This window comes from Pongo abelii, chromosome 3, assembly GCF_028885655.2.
Source record: "Pongo abelii isolate AG06213 chromosome 3, NHGRI_mPonAbe1-v2.0_pri, whole genome shotgun sequence".
Taxonomy (NCBI): Eukaryota; Metazoa; Chordata; class Mammalia; order Primates; family Hominidae; genus Pongo; species Pongo abelii.
This window is the reverse complement of record NC_071988.2, coordinates 180,650,295-180,667,058: the sequence shown is the minus strand read 5'-3', so window position 1 is coordinate 180,667,058 and position 16,764 is coordinate 180,650,295. Positions and strand designations below refer to the sequence as shown.

The 16,764-nt window shown below is 44.3% G+C and overlaps 2 protein-coding genes across 2 annotated transcripts in view; one reads left to right on the top strand and one right to left on the bottom strand.

The window, feature by feature from the left end:
• Nucleotides 1-2,213, bottom strand: part of ETFDH (electron transfer flavoprotein dehydrogenase) — a 37,665-nt gene extending 35,452 nt beyond the window's left edge. Inside the window, 1 exon segment of the mRNA NM_001131619.1 lies at nt 2,039-2,213. Coding sequence (NP_001125091.1) covers nt 2,039-2,072 — 34 coding nt within the window. The 5' untranslated portion in view covers nt 2,073-2,213.
• A 286-nt stretch (nt 2,214-2,499) lies between these two features.
• On the top strand, nt 2,500-7,830 carry C3H4orf46 (chromosome 3 C4orf46 homolog). The gene is made up of 2 exons (XM_002815253.5): nt 2,500-2,913; nt 4,738-7,830. Exons 1-2 carry the CDS (start codon nt 2,728-2,730, stop codon nt 4,891-4,893), a joined length of 342 nt encoding a protein of 113 aa, XP_002815299.2. The 5' UTR covers nt 2,500-2,727; the 3' UTR covers nt 4,894-7,830.
• Nucleotides 7,831-16,764: the final 8,934 nt, after the last annotated feature.

The following is a 16,764-nucleotide window of genomic DNA, read 5'->3' as shown; positions in this document are numbered from 1 at the left end:
AGACCAGCCTGGCCAACATGGCAAAACCCCGTCTTTACTAAAAATACAAAAATTAGCCAGGCATGGTGGTGGGCGCCTGTGATCCCAGGTACTACGGAGGCTCAGGCACGAGAATCACTTGAACCCAGGAGGCAGAGGTTGCAGTGAGCTGAGATTACATCACTGCACTCCAGCCTGGTCGACAGAGCAAGACTGTCAAAAAAACCCCTAAAAATAAAAAAACTATAATATTGGGAACATTTTTAAGCCTTAGATAACTATTCACCTATCCTAAATTTTGAAAAAAAAAGTATATTAAATACATAAAGATATTCTAGAACTCAGTTCAAGAGTTCAAATACACTATAATGAATATTTAAAATATTTAGTTTTCAATGCATTGTAGTTTAGTGCATAGAAGTTATTTACTTCTGAAAACTGATGACTGACATATGACAAACTGTTTCTACTGCTTGTATAGCTACTGATTTTCTTGAGAATATTTGGAACTGTGTAGTCTGAATTTCTCCAAAGGATTGGAAAAAAAAGTCACAACCTTTACTCCTTTTCTGAAAACACTTCCGATATGTCACTTTAGAGATGTGAATATTCAGTCTCCGTGGTTGAGAAGAGAGGTCACAAAGTCCACTGAACTCATAGCATCACCATATCAAAGTCACACTGATGGCACATTGGTGTCTACCTCTTTCATACCAGCAGGCTATGAAAATGGCAATGAATTGCCATCCAAAGAAAACAGAAATGGTAGTGGAATTTGGTTAGCACTGTGCCCAAGGCTGATTGCATCTAAATTAGGTTCTAAGGCAGATAGCATCTGACTACTTTAATGTTCCAAGCACCATCTTATCCATACATTAAGTGCAGCAAAAAATGCATGGGTGACGTGAAATTTAAACAAAGTTCTAATATCTTAATATATGGAAGCCAAATTTAGCAAAATTCTACTTTCATGAAATTTCATAAGAATATCCTTGAATTTGTAATATTTATACTTAGTGATTCTATCACCAAAACCTAAGTAAACTAAAGATTTAAAAAAATTAAGCCAGTTATGACAGAATATGAGATCCTTTAGGGAACTTTTCTGTTTGAATTAACAACAACAACAAAAATTTAAGTAAAACTTTAAAAAGACCATCCAACTTCATCTGTCATGATGGTTCAAAGAATACCCGTAACACGATAAAGCCCTTAGAGTTAATTTAATTTTTTTTTTTTTGAGACAGAGTCTGGCTCTGTCACCTAGGCTGGAGTGCAGTGGTGAGATCTCAGCTCACGGCAACCTCCACCTCCGGGGTTCAAGTGATTCTCCTACCTAAGCCTCCTGAGTAGCTGGGATTACAGGAGTGGGCCACCACGCCCAGCTAATTTTTGTATTTTTAGTAGAGATGGGGTTTCAAAATGTTGGCCAGGCTGGTCTCGAACTCCTGACCTCAGGTGATCCATCCGCCTCAGCCTCCCAGAGTGCTGGGATTACAGGCGTGAGCCACCACGCCCAGCCCTTAGAGTTAATTTTAGACAACGCAAAAAAACTCCTGGCTCCAGATACACTCGGGTGACTTGGTCAACATATGAATGTTAACCAGGATGTGACAGATCAGACTTCAATTTCTTTAGACTTGAACCAGGATGGCTGAGAAGACGAAAGTCAGGTCAGGACCAGGGAGAAAAACTGGGCAAATACGATTTTTTTTTTTTCCATTTCCAACAAAGGTTTGAGGATTAGAACCAGGATTTGGGAAGCCTCAGTTCAGGAGTCCACCGACCTGTGTGTTGACAGGTGGTGGGATGCCGAGGGCGTGTTGACAAGTTTTCCCCGCCCTTGACCTTTAGCCTAGATATTAATTCTACCAACTGGGGCAACCCCAGAGGGAGGAAGCCAGGGTCCACCACCCGGCTGATAGAGCGTGACCTTTGCCCTAGATAGCCTGAGAAAGCTGATGAGAGACGGGGAGAGAGGTGCCTACAGCCCCTAGGACCGGCCTTGTCCCTTTTGCCCTAACTCCTCCACTTATCCCCACCGCCCGTTCCCTCTCACCCGGGCAGGACAGCTTGGCTAGCGGCACCAGCATGTTCAAAGTCACCAGGACTCTTGGTCGGACACAACAGGAGGACTGTCCGCTGCTCGCGGCGAGCGCTGGACCTCTAGGCCGCGGGGGGCGCCATCACCTGCCGGAAAGCAAGAACTCTGCGGCAGTTCGCCTCCCCGCTCTGCCGACCGCTCTTGCTTCACGGCGTTCCCACCTCCTTCTCGCTCTGCGCCGGCGCCATGGATGACGCGGCGGCCAGCCGAGGCTTCCGGGTCATGTACCAAACCGGGGAAAGATAACGGACTCCAAGTCCCAGCCGGGGCGCGGTGAAACAGCCAGAGCGCGGCCAGAGAGGTCCGCGAATCCCACAGCACAACGCACGCGCAGTGAAAGGCAGTAGAAGGCGGGGCGACGCACACGGCTTCCTGGGAGGTGTAGTTTTCTCTACCAGCGCCCTTTGAGATCGACTGGAGGCTCGCGCAGGAGCCGTGAGCTGCCTAAGGTGAATTGACTCATATGATTGGCTGTCCCGAAAAATGAAACGTCTTTGTGGTCCAGGGCTCAGACCCACGAGGAGACGGGGCGGGATTTCTGGCGTTAGGAGGCGGGGCCTCTCGGCTTTAGGCGCGAGTGGTTAAAAGATAGTTGGTGTCGGTTCGGCTTCTTGGGTCGGATTCCGCGGTCCCAACCCTTCCCCATGGCCGACCCTGAGGAGTTGCAGGTTTCTTCGCCGCCCCCGCCGCCTCCCTCTTCTCCCTCCTCTTCAGACGCCTCTGCAACATCTTCCCCGGGCGGCCCAGTGAGTTTGGGCTGGCCAGTTCCGAGCAGGAGCAGCGGCCCAACGGTGGACCCGCTGGAGAAAGTGGAGCTGCAGATCGGAGACGTGAGTGTGGTGTCGGGACCGTGTCCCCCCTCGGCGCCTCTGGGAAGACCGGTGGCGGCGGGGCTCACGAGGCTAGGGAGTCGGTCCCGCAACCCCCACGACCCGGGACGACCGGCCCTTCTGCGCCCCAGAGCGTGCGGGCGGGAAGCGGGGGGGATGCCAGCAGCTAAAGTGCCACCCCTCTCTGAGGGTTCCCCCTTTAGATTTAGTGGTGAGGAGTCTTAAGGGGTTATCCCTCCACCCGCCCCACCCCTCACTGGTTTCTTTTTGTCTCGCCTTCTGGTTTCAATCATCCGCAGTAACCCGAAGCCACGCAGCTCTGCGCTGCCTGTTGCTGGCTCTCTTTGCCTCCTCCTTTCCCATCGGAGAATAGTTTTCACTGCATGGGTTTGCTGGCTGTCTGTGGGTACTTAGGATCAGGTTGTGATTTCTTTCCATGGGACTTAGAGCCTGCTGTTCTAGTTGGCCACCTGCCCAGGGACAGCTGATAATGCCATTGTCTGCCCCAGGCCTGCTTAGCGCTGGACCCAGCTTGAAGGGTTTAGGTCACGTGGATTGGTTTCTTTGACGGTTTAGTTCAGGACTCCTCCCTTTGTATGATTGCTAGAATGCATACTTAGGATAGTTTCTGTTAAATCTCGAATCCCCAGAAACTAGCACCCCACCTTCCAACCCTAACTCACACACCACTGGAGGAGAGAAGACAGGGAAGGGGAGTTTTATGTTCTCTTGAGTGAGTCAAGTGGAATGAGGTATGTAGGGTGTAACCTTCTGGGAGAGTTCTGTGGCCTGACCTTTCCTGCAGATTGGAAACTAGGGGATGAACTAGATTATCTCATTGCTCCGCAAGTATTTTCTTTTAAGGATGACTAGAGTGCTTATCCAGCTTTTATTTTTGCAGAACAAACTGATTGCAAGTAAATATGTAGAATGAAGTGCTAATGTGTTATTGAGGAACACTGTTTTATTTTATATCATCGGTGAAGAAAACGTTTGGCTGAAAAGTGAATTTTCCACCAGAAGCTGAGTGTTCTGCATTTGTGTCTGATTTTTTAATGTTATTTGTCAGAGCTCAGAGTTTCTGTTCTTTGATCTATACATTTTCATTGCTTAAAGTGTTCACAGGTCAATGCCCATGTTACCCAAATAGCAGTAAGAATTATTTATGATGAAATCTCTAAGATACATCTGGCACTTAGTGTCAAGGGGTCCAAGTCATCTTGTTGAGCTGAGACTCTAGTGTATTTTCATAGGAAACAGCAATACTGGGCCAAGCACTGTGGCTCACGCCTGTAATCCCAGCACTTTGGGAGGCTGAGGCGGGCGGATCACCTGAGGTCAGGAGTTCGAGACCAGCCTGACCAACATGGAGAAACCCTGTTTCTACTAAAAATACAAAATTAGCCATGCGTGGTGGCGCATGACTGTAATCCCAGCTACTAAGGAGGCTGAGGCAGGAGAATCGCTTGAACCCGGGAGGCAGAGGTTGCAGTGAACCGAGATTGCGCCATTGCACTCCAGCCTGGGAAACAAGAGTGATACTCCGTCTCAAAAAAAAAAAAGAAAAAAAAAGAAAACAACTATACTGATTTGTCATGTCTCAGACATAATGGATATTTTTCTAGCAGACCTGTTTCTTCAGTCTACTCAATATTAAAGAATTTCTTAGGTTCCCTGAAAGAGCCAGTGCTTTAGTTTGAAAATTGATTACTTTTAAAGAAAATAACATGGGCATTGGATTCAAAGCCTTAAGCTATTTTTAGACTGCTTACAAAATGAGATGAGAATTTTAAAAATAAAATTATGTTTGACTTTTTTTTTTAGGCAGCCTTTTCATTAACCAAACTTCTTGAAGCCACATCTGCAGTATCAGCTCAAGTGGAAGAACTTGCCTTCAAATGTACAGAAAATGCACGTTTCCTTAAAACATGGCGGGACCTCTTGAAAGAAGGCTATGATTCTTTGAAACCTGATGACTAATTTGGCATACTTCGTTGTTTAATAATGACTGCAATAATTCGTACTTCTTATGTCATATTTTGTACATGTACCACACATATAGGATGACCTCTGTCCAGCAGTTCTGTATATACTCAGAATGAAATTTTTCTTGGTTTTCTTGGTTTTTGTGAAAGCAGAATACCGATGCTATTTTTGTTGCGGACCAGTACTTGTTTGTCCTTAAATATTTTATGCCTCTGAACTTTCATAGAATCCTTTATGAAAGTTAACTTCATCAATAGACGGTTAATATTAATAGAGCCACAGTGCTACCAGTAGCAAACTAGGTAGACCATTATTTGTTTTGCAACAAGTTGCTAAGCATGGCAGAGTTTGAAGTTGCGTTTCATCTTAAGGACCAAGGGAGATAACTTTAAGGTTGCCAGTGGTGGATCCAGCTCCGTTAGGCTAAGTTGTCTACAGCTAATGATTGTGTCTTTATTCTATATCCCCAGCACCTAAAACAGGGTCACACAACACTCACTAAATGTTTGTTGAATAAAAGAGTTAACAAACATAATTAAAAGCTTTTTTTTCTTCCTATATTTAGCATGAAGACTGTCATTGTTTCTCTAGGAAATGTATGAATCTGAACTTTCTTGACTTGAAGAAAAACATTCTTTTTTTTTTTTACAGAGATTTGGACTTTGATGATAGGTTTTAAAAATATGTGATAAATATTTTTTGTACTTCTTTGATTTTTTTTTTAAAGACTTTACTTCAGAAAAGGAAAGACTGTCTAGAAAGAATGCATATTTTTTCCCTATTTATTTCTGTGGTTACTGCTTTTGCAGTTTAACAGTGTTTGTATTTGATATTTGTATATGTTTGATTGCTATCTTTAAAGTGCCTTATCAGATTTATGGCTCTGTGCTATTACTTTTTGAGCTTTGCAAGTTGTGTACATAATAATTCTAAAGAAGTTACTTTGTTTGCAATGCATCAAATTTAAATGATGTGATTTTTTTGTATTATTTGATCTTAGTGACAGTGTTCTATTTTGCATCCTGTATCTTATGTTGCTTTTGGTGTTTTATGTTGTGTGTCAACAATTAAGCCAACTAATTCTCTACCATATATAACTTCTAGACATTTTTGATACAACATCTTAATTCTTTGTAGATATGGAGATAGGTACAGAACTATATTCTAATGCCCCACAATGGGGCTATGAGAGGGGACAGATGGATGGGCAAAGAACAGTTTTGTTTAACATATTAGGTCATAGTTCTTGATTAGTTTTTTTAGTTAAATATAGACACATAGGGTATGATTTCTATACCGAAGATATGCTTATTTCAGTATTAGAAAAATATTCTTCTTACATGTCCTGAAAATTGCAATTTTAAAATGTGTAAAAATAAATTATTATTAAAAGCACATTTTATTTCCATTTCTTTGGATTCATTACCTTAAAACTTTTTACTGACATATTTCAAAGACATAGGAAAGGTAAATGATTTTAAGAAAATCCATGTATTTCTACCATGCAGATGTAATAAATGTTAGCATTTGGCTATATTTTCTTCAGACACACATATGTATGTAATTGCAAATGTTAGATACATTTGAAGTTTGCTTTGTTACCTCTTTGATCCTGTCCCATTCCTCCCTCCCCAGAGTCCCCAGAGGTAACCACTAGAAGGGGCATATATTCTAGCATGTGTTTTTATATTTTTAATACAAATATATTTTTTTAAAGTGCTACAAAATATTGTTTCATATATGTGGTAGCCAGCCTCCAGATGGCCCCAGTGATCCCTGGCCTCCTGGTGTTCATGCCCCAGTATAGCCTTCTCCTGCATTTTACAGTGCTGACTTTTGTAACTACCAGGATATTGAGCAAATGCAGTGTGTGATTTCTGAGGCCATATCTTTTACTCTTTTTTTTTTTTTTTTAAGAGACAAGATCTCTATTGCTCAGGCTGGAGTGTGGTGGCAGGATCATAGCTCACTGTAACCTTAAACTTGGACTCAAACAATCCTCCCATCTCGCCTCCTCCTAAAGCACTGGGATTACAGGCATTTTTGCTCATTTTTCTATGTTGTTTTTTTACTTGTCAGTTTTTAGATATTACATATTTTGAATACTAATGATCTGTTATGTATGTTTCAATTATCTTTTTTAGTCTGGTTTGTCTTCATATTTTGGTTATGAAATCTTGAATTTTTAAAAACGTAATTTTACCAATCTTTCATAATGATTTGCTTTTTCTGGTTTTTATATAGGAAATGTCATAAAAATAGTCCTATTCAGCCTTCCAAAAGTTACAAAATTTTTGTTTTTAACATTTAGATGTTTAGTCCAACTGAAATTTGTTTTATGGCATGATTTTGGAATCTTGTTTTAATTATTTTTACATATTTATAGCTGTTCCTCCAAGTATCAATTTTTCAAGTGCAACATCTGTCATGCAGTTACTCTGTAAGGGCCAGATTCTGACCTTTCTGTTCTTTTTATCTGAAGGAAATTTGAACATGCCACCCCCAAATATGCCGATTTGGCATACTGATTATTTTGAGCTAAAGGTACTTGAGAAACAGTGGTTGCAGAAATGGCTATCTTAACTGTCCTTTCCTACCTGTAGCAAGCCATACAAACTTCTTTGAGAAAGATGCTTTCCTGATACCAAGATGAGAAGATGGCTCTAATCAGCTGAGACAGCACCAGAGGAATCTACAAACAAGAAACTATTAGTTTCTTAACATATATTTACCTTCCCATAGTTTCTGCCTCTGGAAGCCTAAAACTGCTTTCCTTCGTCTTGTCACACTTCTCTGAAATGTATTCTTTGTGGAAGATGCTATATAATCCAGAGTTGTAAGCCACTACTTGTGTTTACCTTTTCATTGAGTTTTCTTCTGTGTGATGTACACTGCATATATTAATAAAATTACTTGTTTTTCTCTTGTTAATCTGTCTTTTGTTATAGGGATTTGTCCCAACTATGAACTTACGAGGCTTGAGGAGAAATTGTATTTCCTCCACTACAGATTTATTTGCTTAACTCCATGCTAAAACTCAATTTGTCTTTCCCTGTAAGAAAAGAAAAAACATGTTACTGATTTCTAATTCTACTGAGTTACGGTCAGCTTAGGACAACTGCTGGTGTCAGGTAGTGAGCTTTCTATGGGCACTTTAAGAGTTTACAAAGTGACCTTTTTACGTTTCTGTTTGCTTTATGGGAGAGGTTGGGGAAGAGCTGAAAGCGTAAGTATTTCCTCAAAGACTTAAGAATTTTTTTTAAACTTAGTAAACAGTCCATTACCAGCCCTACAAAAACCCCAAAGGAATGATGTAAATTTTTTTTTGAGACAAATTCTCACTCTGATGCCCAGGCTGGAGTGCAGTGGTGTGATCTTGGCTCACTGCAACCTCTACTTCCCGGTTCAAGCAATTCTCCTGCCTCAGCCTCCCTCGCTGGGATTACAGGTGCACGCCACCACATCCGGCTGATTTTTGTATTTTTAGTAGAGATGGGGTTTCACCATGTTGGCCAGGCTGGTCTTGAACCCCTGACCTCAGGTGATCCATCTGCCTTGGCCTCTCAAGGTGCTGAGATTACAGGCGTGAGCCACTGCGCCCAGCTGATGTAAATTTTTTAAAGCCTCAAGAGACTAAAGTCAGTAAGATGAAATTGTTAACATAAAAAAAAGTGTTAACGTTTCAAACATTCTGAGTTTGAAAGATGTGCCAGGTACTATGTTAAGAGCTTTATGATGGGGCATGGTGGCTCACGCTTGTAATCCCTGTGTGTCCGGAATTGGTGGGTTCTTGGTCTTGCTGACTTCAAGAATGAAGCTGCGGACGCTCGCAGTGAACATTACAGTGCTTAAAGATGGTGTGTCCGGAGTTTGTTCATTCAGATGTTCAGATGTGTCCGGAGTTTCTTCCTTCTGGTGGGTTCATGGTCTCACTGACTTCAGGAGTGAAGCTGCAGACCTTCATGGTGAGTGTTACAGCTCTTAAAGGCGGCACATGTGGAATTGTCCGTTCCTTCCGGTGGGCTCGTGGTCTCACTGGCTTCAGGAGTGAAGCTGCAGACCTTTGCGGTGAGTGTTAACAGCTCATAAAGGGGGCACGGACCCAAAGAGTGACCAGCAGCAAGATTTATTGTGAAGAGCAAAACAACAAAGTTTCCACAGCATGGAAGGGGACCCTACCAGATTGCCACTGCTGGCTCAGGTGGCCTGCTTTTATTCCCTTATCTGGCCCCACCCACATCCTACTGATTAGTCCATTTTACAGAGAGCTGATTGGTCTGTTTTGACAGAGCGCTGATTGGTGAGTTTACAAACCTTTAGCTAGACACAGAGTGCTGATTGGTGCCTTTATAATCCTTTAGCTAGACAGAAAAGTTCTCTAAGTCCCCACCTGACCCAGAAGCCTAGCCAGCTTCACGTCTCAATGGCACTTGCCATGGGACTTTGTGGCACCTAGCCCAGGCACTCCAGCAGCCCAGAGGGAGCTCGTCCCTCGATCAAGCCCACCTGGAACCCACATCGGCCCGCAAGCACCATGTGCAGCCCTGACTCCCACGCCTCTCCCTCCACACCTCCCTGTGAACAGAGGGAGCCGGCTCTGGCCTCGGCCACCCCCATGGTGCAGCGGCAGGCTGAAGGTTCCTCCAGTGCATCCAGAGTGGACACTGAGGCCGTGGAGGTGCCAAGAGCAAGCCAGGGCTGCTAGCACATTGTCACCTCTCAATCCCCCCTTCTAAATAGGATACTTTAACTGCTGTTGGGAATTTGGCTGATGACTGCTCTAGCTACTTCCTGCTGGATAGGGGTGAAGAAGTGGCCCTGCAGTTGTAGTGTCCTCCAGAGGGGAACTCTTTAGGCCAGTGGAAGGGCCAGCAGGTCGGTCCAGGGGTCCTCAGTAGAAGTTGTTAGTTGAGCTCATTTGGGGTTCCATTTGTAAGACCATCTGTAGCTTGATGGCCTCGATTCTAGAGGAAACAAATTTGACAAGAAGGTTAAAAATACAGGGTCCAAAGGCGAGTAACAGCAAGATGGCTGCCACAGGACCTAGAAAGGGGAGAAGCCATGTTGCCCAACTCTAGAAGTTGGTATAAGAGTTTGAAAGGCATTGTCTGATTTCAGAAGCCTTTTCCTGAAACACCAGGCAGCATCTCGTACTATCCCTGACTGGTTAGTGTAAAAACAACACTCTTCCCCTAAGAAGGTGCAGAGTCCTCCTTTCTCAGCAGTGAGGAGGTCTAGGCCTTGGCAGTTTTGGAGAGTCACTGCTGCTAAAGAGTCTATTTGGGATTGTAGATTAAGAATAGATTTCATCACTTCCTGTAAACTGAGAAATCCTTTGAGAGTGTGTGGCAGTAGGATAATGCATGTTACACTACTAACTTTTAGCAAACTTTACTTTAGTTGAAAACCTTGTAAGTTTGGGATTTCAATTATTCTTTGCTATTAATAAGACCTTGTTCAGTCCATATTATAGATGGCTCCTTCCTGATTCTGTAAGTACGTTAAGGTTTGGATGAGTGCAAACAGCTCGCATGTTTAAGCAGACCAATTATTGGGCAATTTTCCTAACTCTGCTTCTATAAGAGTTTCCTTATTACTTACTGAATACCCATTGTGTCTTTTTTCCTAATTGCCTGGGAGGAAACATCTATCATCCTGTCCTGAAGGGAGTTCCTCCTATGTGTGGTCGGACCTTCAGATTTAGATCTCCTGTTAGGAAACCTGCTGGGTTAAGGATTTTTGATAGGAAGGCTACGGGTTGTCAGTGGCCTCAGTGCTTTCAGGCTATGCCATTGTTTACACTGACAACAAGGTGGTATTGGAGTGTTATAGGGTTATAGAGAAGACCTTAAATAATCAATTATAGGTTTTAAATTTGCCCTGGCTTTTAAAGGAATAGGGTACACTGTTTTTCTTTACTACTTCCATCTCTCTTTCTCTTTGAATTCTTTGTCTCTCTCTTCCTTCTGTCTCTCTCTTTGACTCCTTCTTTGTCTGTCTCTTCCTCTCTCTCTCCTTCTTTCTTTGACTTTTTGTATCTCTTCCTCTCTGTCTCTCTCTTTGACTCCTTCTTTGTCTGTCTCTTCCTCTCTCTCCTTCTTTCTTTGACTTTTTGTCTCTCTTTCCTTTCTATCTCTTTCTCTCTTTCCTTCTTTGACTTTGTATCTCTCTTTCTCTCTGCTGATCTTTCTCTGCCTCTGCCAGCTGCTTATGCTGCTGTTCTCCCCTCGCCTTCCCCTTTTTGATGGCTTCGGCAGTGTAAGACTGCCACCTCTTTGGGTTTTTGCACTGCGTGCAATAACTCCATGGTTTCCTTGTGGTATTTAATGGGAGTTCCCCCAGAGGTTAGGAACTCCCTTTCTTTCTATATTGCAGCATGGGCATGTAGGATTAGATAAGCATACTTGCTATCTGTATACACACTTATTCTTTTTCCCTTTCCCAGTTCTAAGGCTTGGGTAAGTGCTACTATTTCTGCTAACTGGGCACTGGTCCCTGGGGGAAGAGCTTACTTTCAAGTACGGTTACATCACTAACTATGGCATAACCTGCCCTTCATATCCCATTACTCACAAATGAGCTTCCATCGGTATACAGGTTAAGGTCAGGATTAGCTAAGGGAACTTCTAAGAGATCATCTCGGGCGGCATAAGTCTGGACTATAATTTGTTGGCAGTCATGCTCAATTGGTTCCCCATCCTCTGGGAGAAAAGTGGCAGGGTTGAGGACCACGCACGTACATATTTGAAGCACAGATACCTCAAGGAGTAGTGCCTGGTATCTAAGTAGGCGGTTGTCTGATAGCCATAAACTTCCTTTGGCACCTAGTATGCCATTTACATCATGAGTAGTCCAGACAGTGAGATCCTTTCCTTGTATTATCTTGATAGCCTCTGACACTAAGACGGCCACCGCCACAACTACCTGTAAACAGTGAAGCCAGCCTTTTGCTACTATATCAATTCCTTACTTAGGTAGGCCACTGGTTGTGGGGTTGTCCCACAAGTCTGAGTAAGGACTCCAAGAGCTATCCCTGCTCTCTCTGTGATGTATAAAGAGAAATTTTGTCCTGTGGGAAGGCTTAAAGCTGGAGCTTGTACTATGGCCTGCTTTAAGGGTTTGAAGGCTGTTTCTGCCCCTGGTTCCCATTCTACTGGATGAGTATTTGCCCTCTGGGTCTCCTTGATTATAGTATAGAGGGGCCTGGCTATCTCACTGTATCCGGGGATCCATAGTCGGCAAAAGCCGGTGATTCCAAGGAATCCCTGAACTGTTTTAATGTCTTAGGGTGAGGATAAGCCAGTATAGGCTGTATTTGTTCCTTGCTGAGGGCCCTGGTCCCTCTGGCTAAGATTAGGCCCAGATATTTGGCCTGCTGTAGGCAAAGCTGGGCCTTTGACCTAGAGACCTTGCACCCTTGATTAGCTAGAAAGTTCAAGAGATCTAGAGTAGCCTGCTGGCATGAGGCTTCCGAACTGACAGCCAAAAGTAAATCATCCACATACTGAAAGACCAGAGTGACTGGACTTGAGAAGTGGCCTACATCTTGGGCCAGTGCCTGAGCAAATAGATGAGGGCTATCCCTAAACCCTTTGGCCAAGACTGTCCATGTAAGTTGGGGTGTGTGGTCTGTGGGATCCTGAAAGGCAAAGAGAAACTGGGAGTCAGAGTGCAGGGGAATACAGAAGAAGGCATCCTTGAGGTCCAGAACAGTGAACCATTCTGCTTCCTCTGGTATTTGAGAGAGCAGGGTATAGGGGTTGGGTACAACTGGATATAGAGGAATTACTGCCTCATTGATGAGTCTAAGATCTTGCACTAGTCTTCACTGACCGTTTGGTTTTTGTACTCCTAGAAATAGGGTGTTGCAAGGACTGCTGCATTTCCTTACTAAGCCTTGAGCTTTTAAATGTTTAAAAATATCCTGTAAACCTTTATGAGCTTCAGGCCTTAAGGGATATTGCCTTTGATAAGGAAAAGTGTTGGGGTCTTTTAGCCTGATTTGGACTGCATGGGCATTTTTTGCCCTTCGAAATTGTCCTTCCAATGCCCAGACTTCAGGGTTGAGTCCCTCTTCAAGTAGGGCACAAAAAATGGGTAACTTGTTCTCCATATTCATGTAGATAATAGCTCCAGCCTTGGCTAACATATCCCTCCCAAATAAGGGTGTGGGACTTTCAGGCATAACAAGAAAGGCATGTGAAAAGAGCAAAGTCTCCCAATTACAACTGAGGAGGTGGGAGAAATACCTGGTTACAGGCTGTCCCAGGATTCCTCGGATGGTAACGGACCTTGAGGACAGTCGTCCAGGATAGGAGATTAACACTGAGAAGGCCATGCCAGTGTCCAGGAGGAAGTCAATTTCCTGGCCTTCAATGGTTAAACATACCTGGGGCTCAGGGAGGGTGATGACATGAGCTGGTGCTTGCCCTGGGAACCCTTAATCCTGTTGTTGGATCATCTGGTTGGGGGCTTCTGTCCCAAAGAATCTTCATCCTCTGGAGCAGTGCATCCTCCAGTGATTGCCTCAGCATAGCAGACATGGAGGAGGGGGTGGCTTGTTTCTCACTGGACAATCTTTTTTAAAGAGTCCTTGTAAACCACACTGATAACAAGCCCTACTAGGTGATTGGCCTGCTCCATTTTCTGTCTTCTCTGAACCACCAAGGTTTGTTTGTCCGAGGGCCATGACTAAGGCTGTGGCCTTTCTCTGATCTCGCTTTTCCTTTTGGGCCTGTTCCTCTTGGTCCCTATTATAGAACACTGAGGTTGCCAGGTTTAATAACGCCTTCAAATTTTGTTCAGGGCCCAGGGCTTGCTTTTGGAGCTTTCTTCTGATATCTGCTGCTGATTGGGTAATAAACTTATCTTTTAGAATCAATTGACCCTCAAGTGATTCAGGTGACAGGGGAGTATATTTTCTTAAGGCCTCCCATAGCCGCTCAAGGAAGGCAGAAGGATTTTCTTCCTTTCCCTGAGTTATGGTGGACATCATTGAATAATTCATGAATTCATGGGCTTTTTCCTAATTCTCCTTAGTCCTTCTAGAACACAGGTCAACAGATGTTTACGACTCCAGTCCCCATGATCTGAGTCAGGGTCCCAGTGGGGATCCATACTGGGGATTGCTTGCTGACCAGTAGGGAATTTATCCCTTTCTTTGGCTGTCATTATTCTATCATTTACTTGACTGAGATACCAAGTATCTCCAAACTCTCAGGCTGCAGCTAAAGCTGCATTCTTTTCATTAAAGGCCAGGGTTTGATCTAACAGCATCATGACATCTCTCCAAGCGAGGTCGAGGTTTGCCCTAGACCTGGTAGGACATCTATATACCTATCAGGATCATCTGAAAACTTTCCCAGGTCTGCCTTGATCTGCTTTAAATCAGAGAGGGAGAAGGGGACATGTACCCAGGTTGGGCCAAATTCCCCTCCCCCTACAGCTCGAAGGGGACATAACCGATGGTCCGGGGAGATTTGTGGTTCTTTGGAGATTTCTTTGCTTATTTCCTTCTGTGCAGGGGAGATTAGAGGAGGATTATCATTAACAGTAAGGGAAGCTATAGGGAGGCTAGGATATGGGGGTAAACTGAGAGGTCCTCCTGTGGGATGTAAATTGAAAGCTTTGCATAGTTGTGTATTCTCCTTCAATGAAAAGAAAGCTTGGACATAAGGTATTTCTCTCCATTTGCCTTCCCTCTTACAGAAAAGGTCAAGCTGCAGGATAGTATTGTAATTTGTACTTCCCTCAGGTGGCCATTTTTCTCCATCAGAGAGAGAATATTGGGGCCAGGCTGTAGTGCAGAAAAAAATGAGCTGCCTCTTTTTCAGGGTTTGTGGGTCAAATTGGTCCCAATGGCTTAGGATGCATTTCAAGGGTGAGCCTGTTGATACCTGAGTGTTTCCCATCTGAAAGACAAAACCACCCACAGTTTTGGTTTGTTTTGTTTCTCCCTCTGCCTAAGAACCTGCAATGGTCCCTGGACCCTGCTAATCAGAATAGTTGTGCTTACCGATGCAGCAGCAGAAACAACCCCTGCCCAAGAACCTGCAACCATCCCTGGACCCTGCTGATTGGAATAGTTGCACTCACTGACACAGCAGCAGAAATGCAAGTTTTCCTCCAAGACCACAAAGAGGACTGAGGAAGGTTGGATTTAGTGGCCCTTACTGACACATTCTCAAAAACCTGCACCCTTGCCTGTCCTCCTAGACCACAAAGAGGACCGAGAAAAATCGGATTTAGTGGCCCTTACCAACACATTCTCGAAAAACTGTTAGAGTCCTAAGCATTCTCCCGTTAGTATTGTGACCTTACCTGTGTCCTATAAAGATGTTATACCCCAAAAATGAAGTGGAGAGCCATACCCTGAGGAAAGGAAGGGATCTCCAGAGTTGGAAGAGTGATGCCTTTTGTCCTCACTTATATGAATAGGAAGGATACAATTTCTGAGGCTCCCAATATCCTAGCTTCAGGAATAGCTTTTGTTAGGCCTGCTTGTCTGAGGAGGTATCCTAAAATTCCAGATAGTTCCCCCTATGATGGGGCTTTGGGCAAAAATTATGTCTTTCTGATTGGTGAGCCTGGGTGCCTAAAGAAGATAACAGAGTCCTGAAGTTTATACTAGAAATCATTGTTATAGGAGAAACTAGAAAAGCACCAGTGATACGGAGTGGTTTTTAGAAGGGGGGCTAGCCTCAGAGAAAAGAGGCAAGAGGAAGTTTGTCTGGCAAGCATTAGGACCCAGGGAACAAGGGTCAGGATAGATAGGATAGACAGGCGAGTCTCACTTGGGTGACATGCCTTTGAGAGTTCCGCTCATGGCTGCGGGGTCAACCAACTTGTTGTTGGCACCCCGGAGCTGAATGGCTTTCCTCTCTGTCGACGCTCGGCTCAGCCCAGAAGTACAGGAAAAGCGGAAGCTGGTTCCAGGCAAACCAACGCTCCCAACTCTGAAGAGCTGGAGATTGTTAGAGAGCTCTTTCCCAGAAAGCCTGACACCCATGTCTTTAGTCCAGTGGCCATGCTAGTCGCTTTTAACTGGCTGACAGGTGCCCGGTATTTAGCCCCCGAATTCTAAGAAAAAATAGGGCAGAATAGCAAGCGAAAGGGGTTCGATGAGACTCTCCATTTGGCGATAGGCAATGGTCTCAACAATAGGCGATGGTCTCACTGCTTGACGATAGTCTCACTGCTTGACGATAGTCTCACCACTTGATGGTAGGCGATAGTCCCCTCGTGGTCGCCAAAATGTGTCCGGAATTGGTGGGTTCTTGGTCTCGCTGACTTCAAGAATGAAGCCGCGGACACTCGCAGTGAGTGTTACAGTTCTTAAAGATGGTGTGTCTGGAGTATGTTCCTTCACATGTTCAGATGTGTCCGGAGTTTCTTCCTTCTGGTGGGTTCGTGGTCTCACTGACTTCAGGAGTGAAGCTGCAGACCTTCACGGTGAGTGTTACAGCTCTTAAAGGCAGCACGTCTGGAGTTGTCCATTCCTTCCCATGGGTTTGTGGTCTCGCTGGCTTCAGGAGTGAAGCTGCAGACCTTCGTGGTGAGTGTTATAGCTCATAAAGGCGGCGCGGACCCAAAGAGTGAGCAGCAGCAAGATTTATTGTAAAGAGCGAAAGAACAAAGCTTCCACAGCGTGGAAGGGGACCTGAGCGGGTTGCCACTGCTGGCTCAGGTGGTCTGCTTTTATTCCCTTATCTGGCCCCACCCACATCCTACTGATTGGTCCATTTTACAGAGAGCTGATTGGTCCGTTTTACAGAGAGCTGATGGTTCCATTTTAAAAGAGCACTGATTGGTGAGTTTACAAACCTTTAGCTAGATGCAGAATGCTGATTGCTGCCTTTACAATCG

Excerpts from the sequence above, each read along its gene's own strand:
- C3H4orf46 (XM_002815253.5), top strand. The coding sequence starts at position 2,728 with ATGGCCGACCCTGAGGAGTTGCAGGTTTCTTCGCCGCCCCCGCCGCCT. Across the intron at positions 2,914-4,737 it reads TGGAGCTGCAGATCGGAGAC|GCAGCCTTTTCATTAACCAA; the intron begins GTGAGTGTGGTG and ends TTTTTTTTTTAG.